The sequence below is a fragment of the Aspergillus alliaceus genome (assembly GCF_009176365.1).
Source record: "Aspergillus alliaceus strain CBS 536.65 unplaced genomic scaffold BDW43scaffold_92, whole genome shotgun sequence".
Classification (NCBI taxonomy): Eukaryota; Fungi; Ascomycota; class Eurotiomycetes; order Eurotiales; family Aspergillaceae; genus Aspergillus; species Aspergillus alliaceus.
In genome coordinates this window covers 1-17502 of record NW_022474775.1, presented here as the reverse complement: position 1 = coordinate 17502, position 17502 = coordinate 1, and the positions used below count along the sequence as shown (strand labels likewise).

At 48.1% G+C, this 17502-nt stretch overlaps 6 protein-coding genes across 6 annotated transcripts; 3 read left to right on the top strand and 3 right to left on the bottom strand.

Moving 5' to 3' along the window:
* Positions 1-679: 679 nt before the first annotated feature.
* BDW43DRAFT_294508 (MFS transporter) lies at positions 680-2725 on the top strand. Its single transcript, XM_032043948.1, has one exon. The coding sequence runs from the start codon at positions 727-729 to the stop codon at positions 2566-2568; it is 1842 nt and encodes a 613-aa protein (XP_031894114.1). The 5' UTR covers positions 680-726; the 3' UTR covers positions 2569-2725.
* Positions 2726-3135: 410 nt separating this feature from the next.
* Positions 3136-4213, top strand: BDW43DRAFT_304729 (NAD(P)-dependent oxidoreductase; the record flags this gene model as incomplete). Its single annotated transcript, XM_032045659.1, has 5 exons — positions 3136-3309; positions 3435-3566; positions 3661-3695; positions 3744-3881; positions 3949-4213. The coding sequence occupies 5 exons, from the start codon at positions 3136-3138 to the stop codon at positions 4211-4213; spliced, it is 744 nt and encodes a 247-aa protein (XP_031894113.1).
* A 3711-nt stretch (positions 4214-7924) lies between these two features.
* BDW43DRAFT_316962 (uncharacterized protein) lies at positions 7925-9282 on the bottom strand (the record flags this gene model as incomplete). The annotated part of the gene is made up of 5 exons (XM_032048427.1): positions 7925-8319; positions 8378-8442; positions 8507-8889; positions 8965-9032; positions 9090-9282. The coding sequence occupies 5 exons, from the start codon at positions 9280-9282 to the stop codon at positions 7925-7927; spliced, it is 1104 nt and encodes a 367-aa protein (XP_031894112.1).
* A 1091-nt stretch (positions 9283-10373) lies between these two features.
* Positions 10374-12475, top strand: BDW43DRAFT_324075 (putative isoamyl alcohol oxidase). Its single transcript, XM_032049876.1, has one exon. The coding sequence runs from the start codon at positions 10673-10675 to the stop codon at positions 12410-12412; it is 1740 nt and encodes a 579-aa protein (XP_031894111.1). The 5' UTR covers positions 10374-10672; the 3' UTR covers positions 12413-12475.
* A 386-nt stretch (positions 12476-12861) lies between these two features.
* BDW43DRAFT_316960 (fibronectin type III-like domain-containing protein) lies at positions 12862-13592 on the bottom strand (the record flags this gene model as incomplete). Its single annotated transcript, XM_032048426.1, has 2 exons — positions 12862-13349; positions 13412-13592. The coding sequence occupies 2 exons, from the start codon at positions 13590-13592 to the stop codon at positions 12862-12864; spliced, it is 669 nt and encodes a 222-aa protein (XP_031894110.1).
* Positions 13593-14902: 1310 nt separating this feature from the next.
* On the bottom strand, positions 14903-16354 carry BDW43DRAFT_294506 (uncharacterized protein). The gene has a single exon (XM_032043947.1). It carries the CDS (start codon positions 15858-15860, stop codon positions 15204-15206), a length of 657 nt encoding a protein of 218 aa, XP_031894109.1. The 5' UTR covers positions 15861-16354; the 3' UTR covers positions 14903-15203.
* Between the last annotated feature and the right edge of the window lie 1148 nt (positions 16355-17502).

Sequence of the window (17502 nt, the reverse complement as noted above, 5' to 3'; positions counted from 1 at the left end):
GGGGTCACAAGAGAATAAACAAAGAAAAAAGAGGGGATATGAATGATTCCGACGGTGCAATAATCTCCTCTCGTGGATAGATATCAGGCAGATCAATCACTATGGTCTATTCAGCGTCGATCGTTTAGCCGCATCAGGCAAGCCTTCAAAAGTATCGTATCGGAAGGTATAGCCCTGAATGGGGATGATATTCCGAGAGATAAGATGCGAAAAACTCTTCTCTTGCCTGTTTTTCTATTTTGGAAACATCAGAAAAGCTTAGCATTGGCGACTTACTAGGACTATTCGAGTAGTTTTCTATCGTGGTGACGTCTGAGGCTTTGGGTGCAAGTTCGGTACCGAGATTAGTCCGACCGATATTGAAGGATGTTGACCTCTGAATCATGCCTACTCAGGATGCGTTGTTGACCTGGAGTCAATCGGATTCACACGTGGAGCACTCCGAAAAGGCTTACCTCAAGCTTATCTCAAGCTTATGCCGAGGATGATCAAGGATGATATTTATCTTTACGGGGCTGATTTGGTCGGTATGTCGAACCCTATGTCATCTATAGAACCCCTTCTACTAAGAACAAGGAATAGCAAATACACCGCATTAGCCCGATTCCGACGGAGTCATGCCCAACTGTCTGACTCGGATGAGGTCGGACCGATTTGCACTAAATCCCTCAGAGTTTGACGCATAGATCTGGACTCATTTTTGTACTTTTGATATGATTCGGAGATATGTCGGCTGCCGCCGGCGCGGCAGTATCTCGGCTGGAGCCACACAGACAAGTATATAACCATCCATATACAGCGCGAAGGCTACAAAGCCATCCTTTAACAGATTTATCAACGTTTGTTAGCATTTGTACGGCTCTCATCTTAACACACACAAATATCAAAATGGCGCACACAATACCAGAAGACCCCCACGACGGTGCCGACGACCTGCTAGAGAGGACGGAAACCCGTGAGAGTCTACGAATTCGAGGCGTATCCGAGAATCCCCCTCCACTGGATGTCAACTATCCGAATTTTGGTCGCGAGACAGAGCCTGTCTTCCCTGAGGAGTATGTGATCGAGACGAACACCGGTCTCGTCCCCGAGCGAACGCTGGAGCAGATCCGATCCCATACTTCGGTGGCCACCACAAGGAGAGCATCTAGCGAACGGCGAACTCCATCTGATATCGAAAAGGCGACGACAGCAGAGTTCGTCACATTCAAAATCGGCGATTCGGAGAACCCATTTAATTGGGGTCGCTTGTACAAGTGGTACGTGACAATGGTCGCGTCGATTCTCGTGGTGTGTGTTGCGTATGGCTCCGCCATCACAACCGGAGGCTTGGGTCTTATTCAAGAGAAATACAATGTCTCGCTGGAAGTTGCCATCCTAACGTGTTCGATCATGGTATGTGGCTTTGCGGTTGGGCCTCTTCTCTGGTCGCCCCTGTCGGAGATCATCGGTCGACAACCCGTGTACATCATCTCCCTCGCTCTTTACACCATCTTTAATATCCCCTGTGCCCTGTCACCGAACATCGGCGGCCTCCTTGTCTGCCGGTTCTTATGTGGTGTCTTCTCGAGCTCGGGACTTTCTCTCGCCGGCGGGACGATCGCGGATATCTGGAACATCGAGGAGCGTGGGATGGCCATCGCTTTCTTCGCGGCAGCTCCTTACTGTGGACCGGTGGTTGGGCCCATTGTGACGGGTTGGATCAATGTTGGCTCCCATCGCCTCGATCTTTTCTTTTGGACCAATATGGCATTTTCCGGTGTGGTCATGATCCTGATTGGCATGATCCCAGAGACCTATGCCCCAGTGATTCTCAAGAGACGTGCTGCCAAGCTTAGGAAGAGCACCGGGAATATGAACATCATTACCGAGCAGGAGAGGTACAAACTCTCCCTCCGGGACATTATTCGTACCAGCTTGATTCGCCCGATCACGATGATCCTGACTGAACCGGTTTTGGACTTAATGTGCATGTACATTGTGCTGATCTACGCCATGCTGTACGCCTTTTTCTTCGCATACCCGGTAATCTTTGGAGAACTGTACGGGTTCAACGATGGTCAGATCGGTCTGATGTTCATCCCTATTCTGATCGGTGCTGGTTTTTCTTTGGTCGCTACACCCGCGATTGAGAAACAGTTCAAAGCGATCTGCAAGGTCAGGTCCCCGACGCCGGAGGATCGACTGATTGGAGCCCTGATCGGAGCCCCCTTTATTCCGATCTCATGGTTTATCCTTGGTGCTACCTCCTTTAAGCATATCATCTGGGTGGGGCCCTGTTCCTCCGGCATTGCCTTTGGATTTGGCATGGTCCTTTGCTACTACGCCGTCAACAACTATATCATCGACTCCTACCAGAAGTACGCCGCATCGGCTCTGGCGGCCAAGGTCTTTCTGCGATCTGGAGGTGGTGCCGCCTTCCCGCTATTCACCACTCAGATGTACCACCGACTCGGTCTCCAGTGGGCGTCTTGGCTGCTTGCATTTATTGCTCTGGCTATGGTTTTGATCCCATTCGCTTTCTACGTGTTTGGAGCCCGGATCAGAGCCAAGCTCACCCGGACCTAAGGCTCCTTCGTTCACTTTATTGTTGCGGTGGCTTATGCTAAGCCCTTATTATGTGCATGATATTATCCTAGACTAGAAGGTACCCATAGATTCCCATAGAGTAACTCATAATGATAGTAATACGAGCGATTAAAAATTATTGAGCTTCACTTCCTAGCATACCAAGTGTATTTGACATCATCGTAATAACCTTCAAATCGCTACAGGGCGATCGGGAGTGCTTCCGCCAACCTCGGGCATTAGATCTGATAGTAGCTCGCCCAATCTGATTGATCGCCTGGACTCCATACACTGCATTTCTGTCGTATTGGCTCGCCAAGAGCGGATCCTATCAACATGGCTCGGTTGTAGCTCCGGTTTTGCTCAAACCGGCTGAGAGAAACGGACTGTACCGGGATAAATAAAATCGGGCCCGTCTCCTGCCTATCCATCTATCCATCACAAATTTTGATACTGACACGCTCGTGAGAAACGACATAATAACATTGAAAAAAAAGCAGCTGGGTAGAAAATCAATACCATTAGCTATAATCAGGCGCTAACAATTCAAAGTATGGACTGGGATCCATGGGCCATCCCATGGCCGAGAATCTACACCAATATCTCATGAATACCAGTGAGCCTCCATTGATATACAACAATCGGACAATGAGCGTAGGGGGGACACTTAAGTCCCGAGGAGCAATACCTGCCACTGAGTTTATTGACTTGGTGAAACGATGTGACATCTTGTTTACTATGGTCCATGATCCGTTAGAAAGTAATGTATTTTGCTAGAAGCTAACTAATATCAGGTCCCAAATGATGAGGTTCTCCAACGACTCATCAAGCTTGCTATTGCCGGTAGTTAAGGACTATCTAGCAAGATATTCGTGGACTGCTCGACGGTATATCCGGATACTACTGAGAAACTGTCTTCCCATCTCGCAAAACAAGAAGCCGTTCTGCTTTCCGCACCTGTCTTTGGTGGGCCCGCCGTAGCATCGACAGGGAATCTGGTCTTTGCGATAAGCGGCCCCCAATCCGCTTGACTAACATGTGGAACAATATATTCTTAATATCATGGGAGGGAAAGTGATACTCTGAAGGGAGAATGCGTCCAGCGCATCATTACTGAAGATAGGAGGGTAGGTCTCAGGATTTAAATACCTCTACGACTGAGTCCGATTGAATAGCAATATCATCACTCTTTCATTGATGGAGGCGGTTGGGGAAGCTCAAGTCTTTGCAGAAAAGACCAGACTCAGCACCGCAGCCATGGGGGAATTGATCACCGAATCATTCGGGGCTATTGCAGGAGGGTATTCTAAACGGTGAGTCGTGCATCCCGTGGCCGTCGACTTTCATGTTTTTGAACTTGCGAAGCTAACATTGTATAAGGCTGACCTCTGGAATCTATGCGCCGCCACTGGACACTCGGCCAGAATTTGGCGTTTCGCTGGCTATTAAAGATTCTAAACATGCACTTTCTATGGCTGAGGAGTACAAGTTCAAATTACCTGGGCTGGAGTTAGCCAGCAAGCATATGAATGCAGCGAGAGTATACGGCGGGGAGTGTCAGGATGCCAGCGCCATATATGGCATTCTGCGACAGCATGCAGGCTTGAGCTTTTGGAACGAAAATAGTCGTCAGGACGGGAAATAGCGCCTGAAAGTATTGAGTTTCATTAGTACGATGAGTCCATGTATTAGATATGCTTACGTTCCTCCCCGAACGCGTCGACTTGACTGTTGGAGATCAGTAATGGTCATAATGAACTACGACTTCTCGCAAGCTGGACAAATGATCAGATTTGGTGGATCTAAATACTGTTTTTAAGTTTCTGCTCATGTCACAAAAATGGAAAGAAAGAAAGAAATGAGTAGAAGGACCTTTTTGGATTGACATGAAGACGTGATGCACTTAGTAAGACCGCCCAGACAGACATCACTTCTTAGCCATATTGCACTCTTTGCCGTGACATCTGGTAGTTGTTTCTTGCAGCTTAGTAGGCTCTTTGAGTAGGATGCGTAGGTTCTTTGCTCCCACGGATGGAGCTTTGGAGTCCTGTGTGGATGAATTGTCAGAACGCTCACTCAACCGCTTTATCCCCCTCATGTTTGTCGCTCAGGCAGAGATAGATAAGGCAAAGGTGCTTAGAGTCTAAGGCCGTAGCGAACTGGCCCCAAACAGTGATGACATTTTTCCGGAACTGCTCCAAAGCACGGGTATACAGTCCAACTGAACAACTACTAAAAGAGCTGCAACATCGGCTGAGAGATTTGACAGCTCGACCCAGCCTTTAGCTTGGTGTCCTGACGTGAAGTTGGGAGGTAGTCTTCTTCGAATTCTCTCAGGCCGATTTCCAACCTCACAGGAAGAACCCTCCTTCAGCTCACACTGATTGAACTTCCACCCCGCAGCATACTCATCACGGAGGTCTAATTCCACGCGAATACCGTGTTCCTGTAGAGTAGGCCCACGAGTTTCGTCAGACGAAGATTATTTGTGAAAGGTCGCTTTCCCATCCGTCTTGGGGTCTTCTACAGATATGTTGAACATCTTGCTGATGTTCTGGCCCAGACTATGTGAGGCCGCCCCTTGAATCGCTCGAGTGGCGATTATCTTTTCCAGCTTACCACTGCCCCTGTGATTCCATTAGTGTGTCACTGCACTGAAGGCCTCCGATACTTACGACTGGGTCACTCAGGCGACTTCCGGCGCAAATCCGTCGATATGATTCTGTTCCTATGAAGGACGTTCTCCGTTACGAATGGAGGGAAAATGCAGTTTCACATTTCCTATTTTATTGGTTTGCTTGTTGAACAATTCCTGCAGAATTTCCTAGATCTCCAATGAACCCGGGCGCAGCACATAGCAGCCGGAGATATTATAATAGTCAATCATGTCACCTTTCAGCAGTACTTGCTGGTATCACTTTGGGAGGTCCTCCTCCTTGTTGACATCAAGCCAGATCAAGGTAGACTTTGATCGTTTTCTTCTTGGAAGGGCTGCTTTTCGTAGTGCATGATGAGGATAGGGTGGACAGACGAAGGCATGTTGCACATCGTGAAAGTCACCAATGACTTCGTGACTATCGGGCATTCTGAATTTCAGCATGAGCATTGTTCATTAAACGTGCAAGCATGTCAAGTCAATGGGCGACAATTATAAAATAAACCCTATAGTTGGAATGGGTAGAGCCCTGATATTCGGGTTACTTCCGAAGTAGTCGGAGTTTGTCACCGAAAGGGCGTGTTGAACCACCGCATATCTGATAGTGCCTTTCATCTAAGGGTATATTATATTATTCATTGTACTTCATGTCACTGTATATTGAATGAGACCCGATATCTCGCTGAGTCTATGCTAATAATCTATATCGTATAGTAGACACCTTACGGATCCACTTGACAATGGCTATGGTGAGAAGAGGAGAACCTTGATTGGCTGACGTTCTGGGGATGTGAACACCATACGGCTTTATGTATCATACTATACGACGACAGACCCCTAGAAAGGCCTCATTACCTTGTTTCAAGTAAAAGGATATCAAATTAGATTCGATAGAATCAAGTTCCTTAATGACACTAGTAAGTGATAACTGAGATGTGTAGCAGTTCCCCCTGACATGAAGTTGATGTCTCATTGACTCAAGTTTTTCCACCTGTATCCTCAAACGATTCGACGACCAAAAGACGAACGCTTCATGAAATCCCATTGCACTCCCCGGTCCGGATCTTACCATAACATACCGTTTCAGCGCTGAGACCGCTGCTCCCAGCGAGGAATTCTCGCGAAAATAGCCGCCGCCGAGCAAGTCGTGTTGATCGAGGACTCATTTCCGTACGTAATATAACTCAGTACTTGCTCCTAATGCTGCGGAGATGTCAACTAGATAATCCTAGACATTTTGCGATAGGGCCATTTGCTCCCAATGGTCTAAACTTCATGTGAGATCAAAGGCCAAATGACGACGACCCAGCAGAAGGACATGGAGTACACGCCTCGCGGAATGGGTCCAGCTGCATGCTGCAGTGTGGCTGTGTGAAAGGGTGCCGTTGCTTTCCGATGTACACACCGTCTTCATGTTCATCCTCTGAAATTCCCCCATACGATAGTCCCCATCTATGTCCTTTGGTGCCCAGTTAAAAAGTCGATCTCTTTCCTGTATTGATGTACGAGAATGTTACCACCTTTAAAAGAATATAGGAGACAGACAACCAAAGATCCGACATGTTTTGTCTAGCGGGGTGTATCCACATGGCTTCCAAAGAGTCCTGAGGGACTGGAGTAGACCTATTTCAGTTCTTAAGCTTCATCAGCAATGCATCCTAAGGGCTTCTCACATCAACCTAGGTTTGCTTTATACAGCTCGGCAGAGATCGCCCGACCCTGTAAAGAGTTTGCTAAATCACTACTCACACTGGGTAAGAGGATCCGCTCAATCAAGATTATGATGCCAAAGTCCGCGTAAGGATCTAGAACATTCCGTTGCCTCTTCCAAAGATCGCAGCAGAGCAGTCAGATACGAGTCGCTCAATTGCAGCCGGGCTAGAATCTGCGAACGCATTGTTCAAAGGGAGGACAACATCCTGAGCACTCATTTCCTCCTTGAGGGACTGATAGATCTTGACAACCGGGGAAGGCGATGTCGCCCTTGGGCCACCTTTGTCGTTAGACCTACTGACATTACACCTCCACAAGCAAAAGATGCTGCAAATTGCTGTCTGACCTTGTTCTGCTAGGACGCTTGAATGTCTTCTCCTATAGGTATATTGGCGCCCGCCCATGTTGGAGAAGCGTCACTTGACACTACGAGTGTGTTAGCTTCGTTATCTTTTTTAACAATACTAAATCTACATACAGTTACTCGCTACGGGACTCGATGAAGTAGAGATCTCAACGATTGATGAACAGTAAGATTGTATAGAGAGAGGTATTAGAAAGACGAGGTGAAAGGAGGCTTAAGTGGCCGAGGTCACCTGATACCGCAACCCTTCACTACTAGACGTCTGTGGGGTACCTATGTGAGGGGAGATCCAGATTTCTAGACCCATGAAAGCCCTTTGCCTCCTATTCGCTCCACTAGCAGTGTGGTTATTCAGGTTACCGACTGCTGTCTGTTCTGCAAGGCTGCGACCTAGTCGACCGGCCTTCCTAGTAATCGAGATGATCTTGTGGCTTGGCTTTCTGCTCATGAGTAGAGCTCTTTTGTATAGGTCAACAGTACCTTGGTGAAGTTCAAGGTGTCTACAGAGCAGAAATTGCTTTTAGTTTGGTTCGAACAGACATTTCACATATATTTTAGGTGGCACGTTCGTCGTTTCAATGCGATTTGTCAATTTCCCTATTATTATTATTATTATTGGCATTTCATTTTATATGATTGACAGTTAACGGCCATCTCCCGCTGTCCACCGTATGAGGATTATCAGCAATCTCCGACCGACTCTCAATCGCCGTATGTACTTCGATCCCGTGCAATTCAATCTCCGAGCTCCCCCGCCGTGTAGAAGACTGCGTCACCACGTCCCGGCTTTGGCTGGCAGTGGCACCGTGGGGATCGTTGATCTTGTGGAATCCATCGTGGTGGTGCGTGCCGCTCGTGTGAAAATATAGCTTCGTGCCGGAGTTCGACTGTCCTTTCGAGATACTCTTGACGGTGCCGAGAAATCCGGCCAGGAGGGGCTTCAGAAGAGGAAGACACCCGCAGATGATGGCGACGTCAAGTTCGAGAACCGTCCAGATTGACTCTTTCGCGCTGGATGCTATAGAGAAATTAGCCATATGAGACTGGGGGCCGCAATGTCATTTTGGAAAGCTTACAGGCTAGATCTGTCACAACGAAGTTGCGGAATTCAATGAGTCGCATCAGACTGAAAATGCAGACCCTGGGATAGTCAGCGTCTATTCAGGTTCCTCAGTGCTTCGTGGGAATGAAGCATCGGAACGTACAATCCTCCTAGCGAAAACACAATGGTCACCGCAATCTTTTGACGCAGGGTGATTTTCAGCCGCCAGACTATCGGGACCGGCATCAATAAGATCGTCACGTCCTCCACCAGGGCAATGCTTCCCATAGCTTGAAAGAATTTGGTTTGGCCGGGCATACAATGGCCGCCTTTCAACGTTTTATCATAGTAGAACTGAACGGGATGGCACTGGAAGACGTTGACGAGCAGAGCCACCAGGGCCCACAGCGCGATGAACACGATGATGCAGTTGGAGACTAGGCGAAAGGCTGGGACCGTACCGAGAATGCGTTGAAGGAACACGATGATGGAGATTTTGACAAACGCCATGGACGGGGCCCAGAATTTCTGGATCATCCACGAGCCCTAGAGGGGGCGGTACGTTAGCGGGCTTATCTCCAAAGACGTGTTAGTGGGAGTGGACAGGGAGAGAGAACTTACAAATTGAATGCGATGTCGCTCATCGGGTGGCAGAAGACTCGTTCGGACACCCACGCCATTGAAGGCCGCTGTTTGGCGCATGGTGAGTAAGTGATTCCAAGACGATACGCAAGGTCGGAACCTACTATAGATGACAAAAGCAGTGGCACAATAGGATAGAATCAAACCAATACCCATCAAGAGGTCCTCCAGCCTCAGTCCTACGGTGGAGATGCGACATGATACCAATCGCAGGATATATGTCAGAGTTGCAAGAGCCGCGCCCACGATAGGCACAACCGTGAGGACATTCTTCCAGTATGTGTTTTCGATGGACATTCTGTCGAGCACGGCTGGGGAATGTGGCCAACCTGAGAAGGGTAACCCGGTGGACGATCTCACTTCACTACGATTCGAATCCTTTCCCTTAGCCAGGAAAGGCCCGCCGGTCACAACGCTGAAACAATTAGTTCTCTGTCTCGATGTGATGCCAGGACGACATGGCCGTACACAATCAGGGGAATGTCAGCTGTGGTAGATGGCAATGGGGGTGCAGTCAGTTGTCCTATAACACTTCTTTCTCTCTTGACTTTCTTGCCCCCCCCCACCTTTTCATTGATAGGTCACGGACTTTTTGTATTTTTACTTCTTTTCCAATTGTTTTAAACTCTGCGGATGCCAAGGCCCTCAAAAGACTTATAATCTAAGACCAATGTCGTAAATCGGCCGGCCCTTCCATGGTACTAGGCCTGGGAATTTCGGGAGTGCCGCCGCTGAGATCCCCTTCTGGAGGCCGCATAAGGTATTTTTTAATTAATCAATCAATCTGATGAGGGATTTCCCTGCAGTATTTCCTCAAATCAGATCGGCGATGGAATTCTACGGTCGGTAAAGATCGCTCCTGTTCGTGCGTCTCATCCACATTCCTCGTGGAAGGTATGAACCCTAACTTCGATCAGAGGTTCTTCTACATCTCCCACGCTGCACGGCACCCGGCAGAGGTAATTGTGCATTATTTATCACAAACCTTACCCGATAGAGTTCAATAGTTGTACGCTGGTGAGACAAGAATCACCGTGGGCAATCTGTTTTATATTGAGCCACGCGGTGAGACCCAGTCATCCAAGCATTTGGGAATGCGAAGATGCGGGAGGGTCCACTTTTTCTCCTTCGATTTTTTTCTTTCTGCCTCTTCGGTTCTTATTCCTGTTAAGCTTGGGTGCCGTGCAAGCATTTGAATAATCAGGGAGCCTTGACCAGGGGAAAGGCTCCACCGGGTGGGTCAACTTCGCGCACTACGATTGGATTCCCGTCGATGATATTACCGAAGAGAGACCGAAGCCCTATGAAATGGCCCTTCGTCCCGGTCACTAAAGTTAGTATCCCTTGACTTGTGGTGCACTTTTCTGCGTGGCTGGACGGACACTCTCCGGCGCTCCGTACCTTCTACTACCCACTATCGTACGAGGAGTACTATGTAGAACAACTGTCGGGATATTGCACCAGTGTAAGATGGACATGTGGATTGAAATGTACTGTGTTGTGGTCGCTTGTCTGGAACTAGTTTCCCAACGAACCGGGACTTTGAAGTTACTGAATCGGTTGTCAGCGTGCCGGGATTTGAACTAAAAGACCCTGCTGTTCCTATCTGAAAGTTCTTACTTCTCACTTTCCTGGAAGGGCTGCGATCGTCGCTACTTTTCCTTTATCCACTTGTATATCCCCGTGGATGATCTCATCATCGCGTGGCAAGATGGCGCCTTCAACCTTCAAGAACTCTGTTGTTTCGCTGGCTGTCCATTTTTTGGGCGTTTCAGCTGGAAGCTGTGACCTTGATAACTTCAATGCCACTGTCGGCGGTCGCGTTCAGCCACTGACACCCTTCTCGTTACCCTGTTTCTCCAACTACAATGGCACCGAGGTGGCCGTTAACAATGCCGTCTGCGCGACCATCCAGAGCAACTACAGCGACCCGTACCTGCGTTCCAACTCCGCCAATGGGTACATGAACAACCAAGTCGAGATGTGCGCCTCGGACCCCAGTGACCAATGCCTCCTCGACAGCTCCGATCCGACCGATCCCGTGGCCTATACCAATACGGTGTGTCAGCAGGGCAACTTGCCCTCATATTATCTGGAGATTCAGCAGGCCAGCGATGCCATCGAGGCGTTCAAGTTCGCGAACTGCTCCGGAACCCGCCTGTCAATAAAGAACAGTGGCCATGACTACCTGGGCCGCAGTAGTGGAAAGGGGACGTTGGCACTCTGGACTCGTAATTTACAGTCCAAGACCTATCATGCCGACTTTAAGCCCGAGGGTTGCAATGCCTGCGCCGCGCCAGGGACTGCCCAGAAGGCCATCACCATCGGAGCGGGCATGAACTTCAACGAGGTGTATGCTTTTGCCCACTCGAACAATGCTACATTCTTAGGTGGCTACGCACCTACAGTCGGCGCTAGCGGTGGTTACTTGCAGACTGCCGGTCACAGCATCCTGTCTCCTGTCTATGGATTGGCTATTGATCGAGTCCTCCAGTTCAAGGTGGTGACTCCCGATGGTCAGTACCGGATTGCCAACGAATGCCAGAACCAGGATCTTTTCTGGGCCCTCCGTGGCGGTGGCGGCGGTACATTTGGTGTGGTCATCGAGAGCACCCACCGCGTTGAACCAGAGTTGAGCTTTGTCGCCGCCATTATCAAGTTCCCTTCGAACTCCACCAACCTTCTACCTTTTATGGATATCGTCGTCAACAGCACTTTGAAGTGGGCTTCGGAAGGCTGGGGGGGTCATATCAGCGGCAGCAGTCTGATCAACGTCACTCCTCTCCTTTCTGTGGCCCAGGCGGAAGAGTCCCTCAGCGAGGTGATCGCGTACGCGAAGGCCCAGGGCGGCTCCGCGACTGTTGAGCAATTCTCATCCTGGTACGCTTTTTACGAGAAGTATGTGACCTCCAACGCGGTCAGCGTCGGTGTCACCCACTTTGCCGGCAGTCGTCTGGTCCCCAAGGCCGTCTTTGAAACCGCTGAAGGCCGCCAGAACCTCATGGACTTCTTCTCCCTCATCCAGTCCAAGGGACAAAGCCCTTACATCCCGATCGTCGGCCCCGTGCTCTACAACTACACCGCAAACTCCACCTCGGCGACCCCCGCTTGGCGATCGGCTGTCTGGGAGCTGGGATCCGGCACGGCCTGGGCCTGGAATAGCACCATCGAGACCCGTGAACAGAAGATTGCCGATCTGCAGAACATGACCGCTACCTTGGAGCGGATTACCCCTGGCAGCGGCGCCTACAGCTGCGAAGCCAACCCCTTCACCGAAGACTGGCAGGAAGCCTGGTGGGGCGATAACTACGAGCCCTTGGTGACGATCAAGAACAAGTACGATCCCCACCGGTTGTTGAACTGTTGGAAGTGCATTGGATGGGAGGAGTCCGATGCCAAGAGCTCCTGCTTCTCGGCTTTCAGCTAAACGGCTTTTTCCTGTATATAATCCAGTTCCTCTACGCATGCGTGCGTGTATGCATGGATATATGATATATGTACATAGGTTGCGAGCGAGTCTTGGTACATGGCAACGCTCCGTCTAGGACGTCCATGATTTAGGTGGCGTGCGCACCAACAACCTTTTATAATAATGTCTGTTTGCATGATATTGTTCAAGTGTACGATCTCGTCAGATTACCTTTAGTAAGGTAGAAGTTGTATGTTTAAAGCTCACTTTATTAGGCTCGATTTCTCTTTTACAGGGTAGTATACTGTATTTTAATAAATCAAGCTATACACCCTCTCGACAATTTTTTTGACGATTCTAAACACCAATTCAAATTATAAATACTGGTGTACATTGATGAGAGGCTTTTAGCGTACTAGTGTAAGAAGATTAACCTCTGGTTGCGTTTTAACGCAGACATCTGTGTTCTAGGAAGAAAGATGAACGGCGAAGCTACAGTGCAACTTCAGATCGTGCGAGCTGGCACCGAGATACACCCTATACTTGCCCGGCATCACGCCCCATTCCTGAGCGGTGATGTCCCAGTAGGAGATATCACGACGCCGCAGCTGGAAGGTCACCTTCGAGTGCTTTGCATTATTAATTTCAACTCGCTTCAATCCACGAACCTGGCGAACAGGTTGCTGAACACCGCTGGGATAGCCAAGATAAAGTTGTGGGACCTCCGCACCGTCCATAGCACTGATGTTAGACACAGTGCCATGAACATTTCCCACGACATCTTTGCAGTCTTGCCGCCCACCGTGTGTTGGCTTGTGGGGAACTTTAATAGAGCCTTGGGCTCCCTCGATTTCCGAGTCTGAATATGAGAAGCTAGTGTATGACAAACCGCGGCTGAAGGGGTAGCAAGGAGTAACGTTGTAAGAGTCGAAGTAGCGGTAGTCAACATTGACACCTAGGTCACTTAGTATTCACCTCCTGAAGCGTTCAAACCTTTGCCAAAAGAAGAGGACCCACCTTCCATATAATTACACTGCGCTGTGTAGCAGATGCCGATATTATACTCACTCTCATTCTTGGCAGTAGTGTATATCAAGCGTCCAGATGGGTTGACATCACCGTACAACACCTCAACGATAGCCAGGAGAGGGCCGTACAAAAGTCCAATAACGTTCTCATGCCCAATCCACTGGCTCATAAGGCAAGGTGCAACAGTATTGATCATAACAATTTATGTTGCTACAGTTATCAGCTACCGTGTTGACCATGTTGTTTTGATCATTGTTGTACAGCTCCGTGCGGTTCACCCCTTCTCCCAACACGGTATTAAGAAAGACCAAGCAGATATCCGAATTCGTCGCGAGATCTCCATATGAGGGGGTCACTGCTGTACTGTCCGTCTCTTGCATAAGCACCTGGCTAGAAGCCAGCAGAATCAACCGAACCACCCGATCCAGGCCAGAAACAATTATATCAGGAGCTATCAGGTCAACTCAACTGGATTGCATGCCGCACCCGCCCTGACATCGCCTTTTCAACCTCCCGCTTAAGCAGGCGGACTGAAAGTGCCAATGCAAAGGACTCCAAAGAGATTAAACACACCTTCAGATATCTCAGGAAACAATCTGACTATCAGATTAGATTAGGCCAACACCCTAATGAAGGCCTGTATACGTACATTGATTCATCTCATGGCAATTGTGAAAACTGTAGATCTACGGGAGCATTTATCTTTACGCTGGCCGGAGCACTAATATACTGGAGTTCAAAGAAACAAGACATCGTCGCCCCGGGCTTAACAGCTGCAGAATTTATCGCATGGAATACAGCGGCTAAGCAGGCTGTATGGCTGCTTAAGTTAATCAATACAGTTGGATTCCCTACGCCTAATAAGTCAATCAAGATCTACATTGACTCACTGAATGCTATTGACATACTGAAATGCCCTAATTACTCCACTGCGTTGCGTTGGATCGATGTACGCTACCATTATGTAAAGGAAGCAGTGGAAAACAGAATAATTGAGTTCAAAATAGTCAAATCAGGGGAGAATACGGCAGACAGGCTCACCAACCCATTCCCTATGGTGAAATACGCCTCTTTGTGGAGAAGCTGGGCCTACTCAACGCCATGGAAAATGAGGATACTGCCTAATTAGGAAATGTGAAAGGAATGAGGGCGGTCCGATTAAATCATTTAAAAGAGATAGCTGTGTCAGAGCCTATAGGGAGCCTAGGCAGCAACCACGTGACCTGACCACAACACCAAGGAATATCTCTGTATGATAGATTTAGACCTTAAGAGAATCAATCCCACACACGCGGCACCAGCTCTATCAAAAGGTATATGTAAATATCGGCACACCAGTGAACAAAGTAGTAGCTCAATTATATACGTCATTTGAGGAGTTGAGGGCATAGAATACTGACACTTCTGGAGACAGTATCTCAATTATACCTTTCATTCATTATAGGTATGGACAAAACACTTAGCTTATTATATTTCAGGGGAACACTTAGAGAGCTTCGTTCTATCCGTGACACCCCATTTATCTTCCTTGAATCAGAGTGGTGCTGGGATACCCAGGCTCTGACCGATGATTCTTTGTGGTTGGATGACCTTTTTACGAATGTACCTGGCTTGGGGGAATTCGACCTGTAGTAGTTTCCGATACGGGATAATATCAACTCGCAGCCTCTCGGGCATTTTGGTCTGTGATATTTTGGGCAATCTTGAGCATTCTAGTATATTTGAGTATGTACATCGTGACAGGGATATACAGCTTTCCGCAAGACAGGGGAGAATCCTCTTAGGCGGCAACCTCCTTGCCGGTTCCGTACTGGATGTTATACACCGGTTCGTCCAGCGGAGCGGCGTTGCCGAGACCGCTGGGGCACGAGGGCTGGTTGCTGACAGAGAGGTCGAGGGTGCACACCTCGTCGATGCCATAGTGGCAGACAGGGTCGACGATGTTGTAGAGCACGTAGTTTTGGGCGACAAAGCTGTCGGGCTGGCTAAGGCACGAAGAGAGAAAGTCCATGCTGTTGGCTGCCAAGAGGGGCAGCTTGCCGTTGTCCATGATATCGGCGCACTCGCTAGGGTCAACGACCTTATACTCCATATCAATAGCTCCTCCAGTTTGCGGGTCGTCCTTCGCAGATTGGCCGAAGCCGAGGTAGTTCCAAGCGTCGTAGGAGATGTCGTACGCGCCGCCAGAGGTGTCAATCTTGAGGATGTTGAGGGAGCGGTCCTCGTAGGTGACCTTGACGCAGATGTCGTTGCAGTCGACTGCGCTGGGCCAATAGGCCACACGGTTGGTGTTGATCTTGCAGCCGACAACGCCGACTGAGGACGAGTACTGCTCGTGAGGAGTAACGCCTGCGCCTGTGCCCCGGGGGATCACAGGGATGGTGGCAGCAAAGGCCAGCGACGCCGAAGCAGCAACAAGTGCAAGTTGACGGGACATGATATAAATACACGTGCTGAAATAACTGATCTAAAGGAATGACGTGAACGAAAATAACTGATCTAAAGGAATGACGCGAACGAAAAGATTCAAGGAGTGTGATTGTAGCGCATAAAGAACGAACTCGATATGAGCCGCCATGGCCTCTATTTAACAGCGACCAGCCGTAAGCTTGTTGCTCACCCTGAAATTGCATGGGACTCTAGTTGCAGGCAAATTTAGCAATATCCTACCTGAGCTAGCCGAAGGAATAGAGGAGTGAAGGAGCGTAACATGCCTGTTGTCTGACAGTAAGCCTGAATAAGAAGGTGGTACGGAGCAGCTCTGACCCACATCTTGGAAGGTGAGATTTAGTGGGTCAAAAGTATTGCAACACTTTAAGCAGGAATGCGATAATGACTTGCCATGTGTCAGGAGGTAGGTAGTATAGACAAGGGTGTGGAAATTAGCACGTTCAGGCAGCTTTTAGGGTCAATTTTTTCGGCCCGGCCGACAAGGTCGGTAGTTCCCGATGCTTCGGCACGAGCCGAGGGGGATTTCCTTTATAAATAATAAATAGATTTATAAATGAAAGGGGAGAAGACGATTCTAAACTTGCCCAAGAATTTGGTATTATATATTTTACTATCTATTGATTCAAATGCCCCTGACCAGGACAATATAAACCGCCTAGTTCTATCCTGGTCGCGCAAGATTCAAGCTGCATATAGAGCCCGTGGATAGTACACTAAATACTGAGCTTAGGAATCTATAGAACTTATTTTGAGCTCAAAAGCTGTTGTGATCTCAGGGGAAAGATAGGCAGAATAGAGCTGTATCAGCTACACGTACGTAGCCTACTGAGGACCGGCTGCCATTCCGATAGATTCTCAATTCTATGGACGACTGTATCAACTATCTTAGGCGCTTCTCTCTTATCTACTAATGGGTAAAGCCTTCAGAGGTTGAAGTTGGTGATCTGGCCAAGCCACTAGGATCACGTGGTCTCGTATAGATTCATATCAAAAGCTTTTAATTTCGTTGAGATATTGAGGTTTAAAAACGACGCCTCGGAGGCCGAAATTCAGGTGTTGCAATAATTTTTGACCACTTACCTAATGTTCTGTCATACAGTCGGCGATCACCTGATGCACGAAATCGCTGCCAACTACAATAACCAATATGAAGCAATTCAACCACATATATTTATCATTATTCCTCGATTTTTTGGTGGTTTAAAGTATTTATTAGATAGAGTCTATATAGAATTTTTAATCGCTTCGGAAGCGGTGGGGCAGCCGTATCTGGCGGTCTCGTTGATTTATTGTTGGAGGGGCCTCTATAATAACTTCAGCAGTTGTTGGCTTGTTTATATAAGAGTCTTGCTGGTGTGAAGCTTTAGAAGTTTTCTTTAGAGTCTTCTTGACCTGCTTAAAGTTATTTTGAAGTTGTTAATCCGCCTCCTTGGCTAGATACTCCTCCTCTTCTGTTGTTTCTTTCGCTCTGCCTCCAAGCGGTATAATTTTTATTAAGATGCTCGAATTCTCTTGTATTATTTAGGCAAGCGTTATTTCTTTCTTTTCCTTTTTTTTTTTTTTTTTTTTTTTTTTTTTTTTTTTTTTTTTTTTTTTTTTTTTTTTTTTTTTTTTTTTTTTTTTTTTTT

Excerpts from the sequence above, each read along its gene's own strand:
- BDW43DRAFT_324075 (XM_032049876.1), top strand. The coding sequence starts at position 10,673 with ATGATCTCATCATCGCGTGGCAAGATGGCGCCTTCAACCTTCAAGAAC.
- BDW43DRAFT_294508 (XM_032043948.1), top strand. The coding sequence starts at position 727 with ATGTCGGCTGCCGCCGGCGCGGCAGTATCTCGGCTGGAGCCACACAGA.
- BDW43DRAFT_294506 (XM_032043947.1), bottom strand. The coding sequence starts at position 15,860 with ATGTCCCGTCAACTTGCACTTGTTGCTGCTTCGGCGTCGCTGGCCTTT.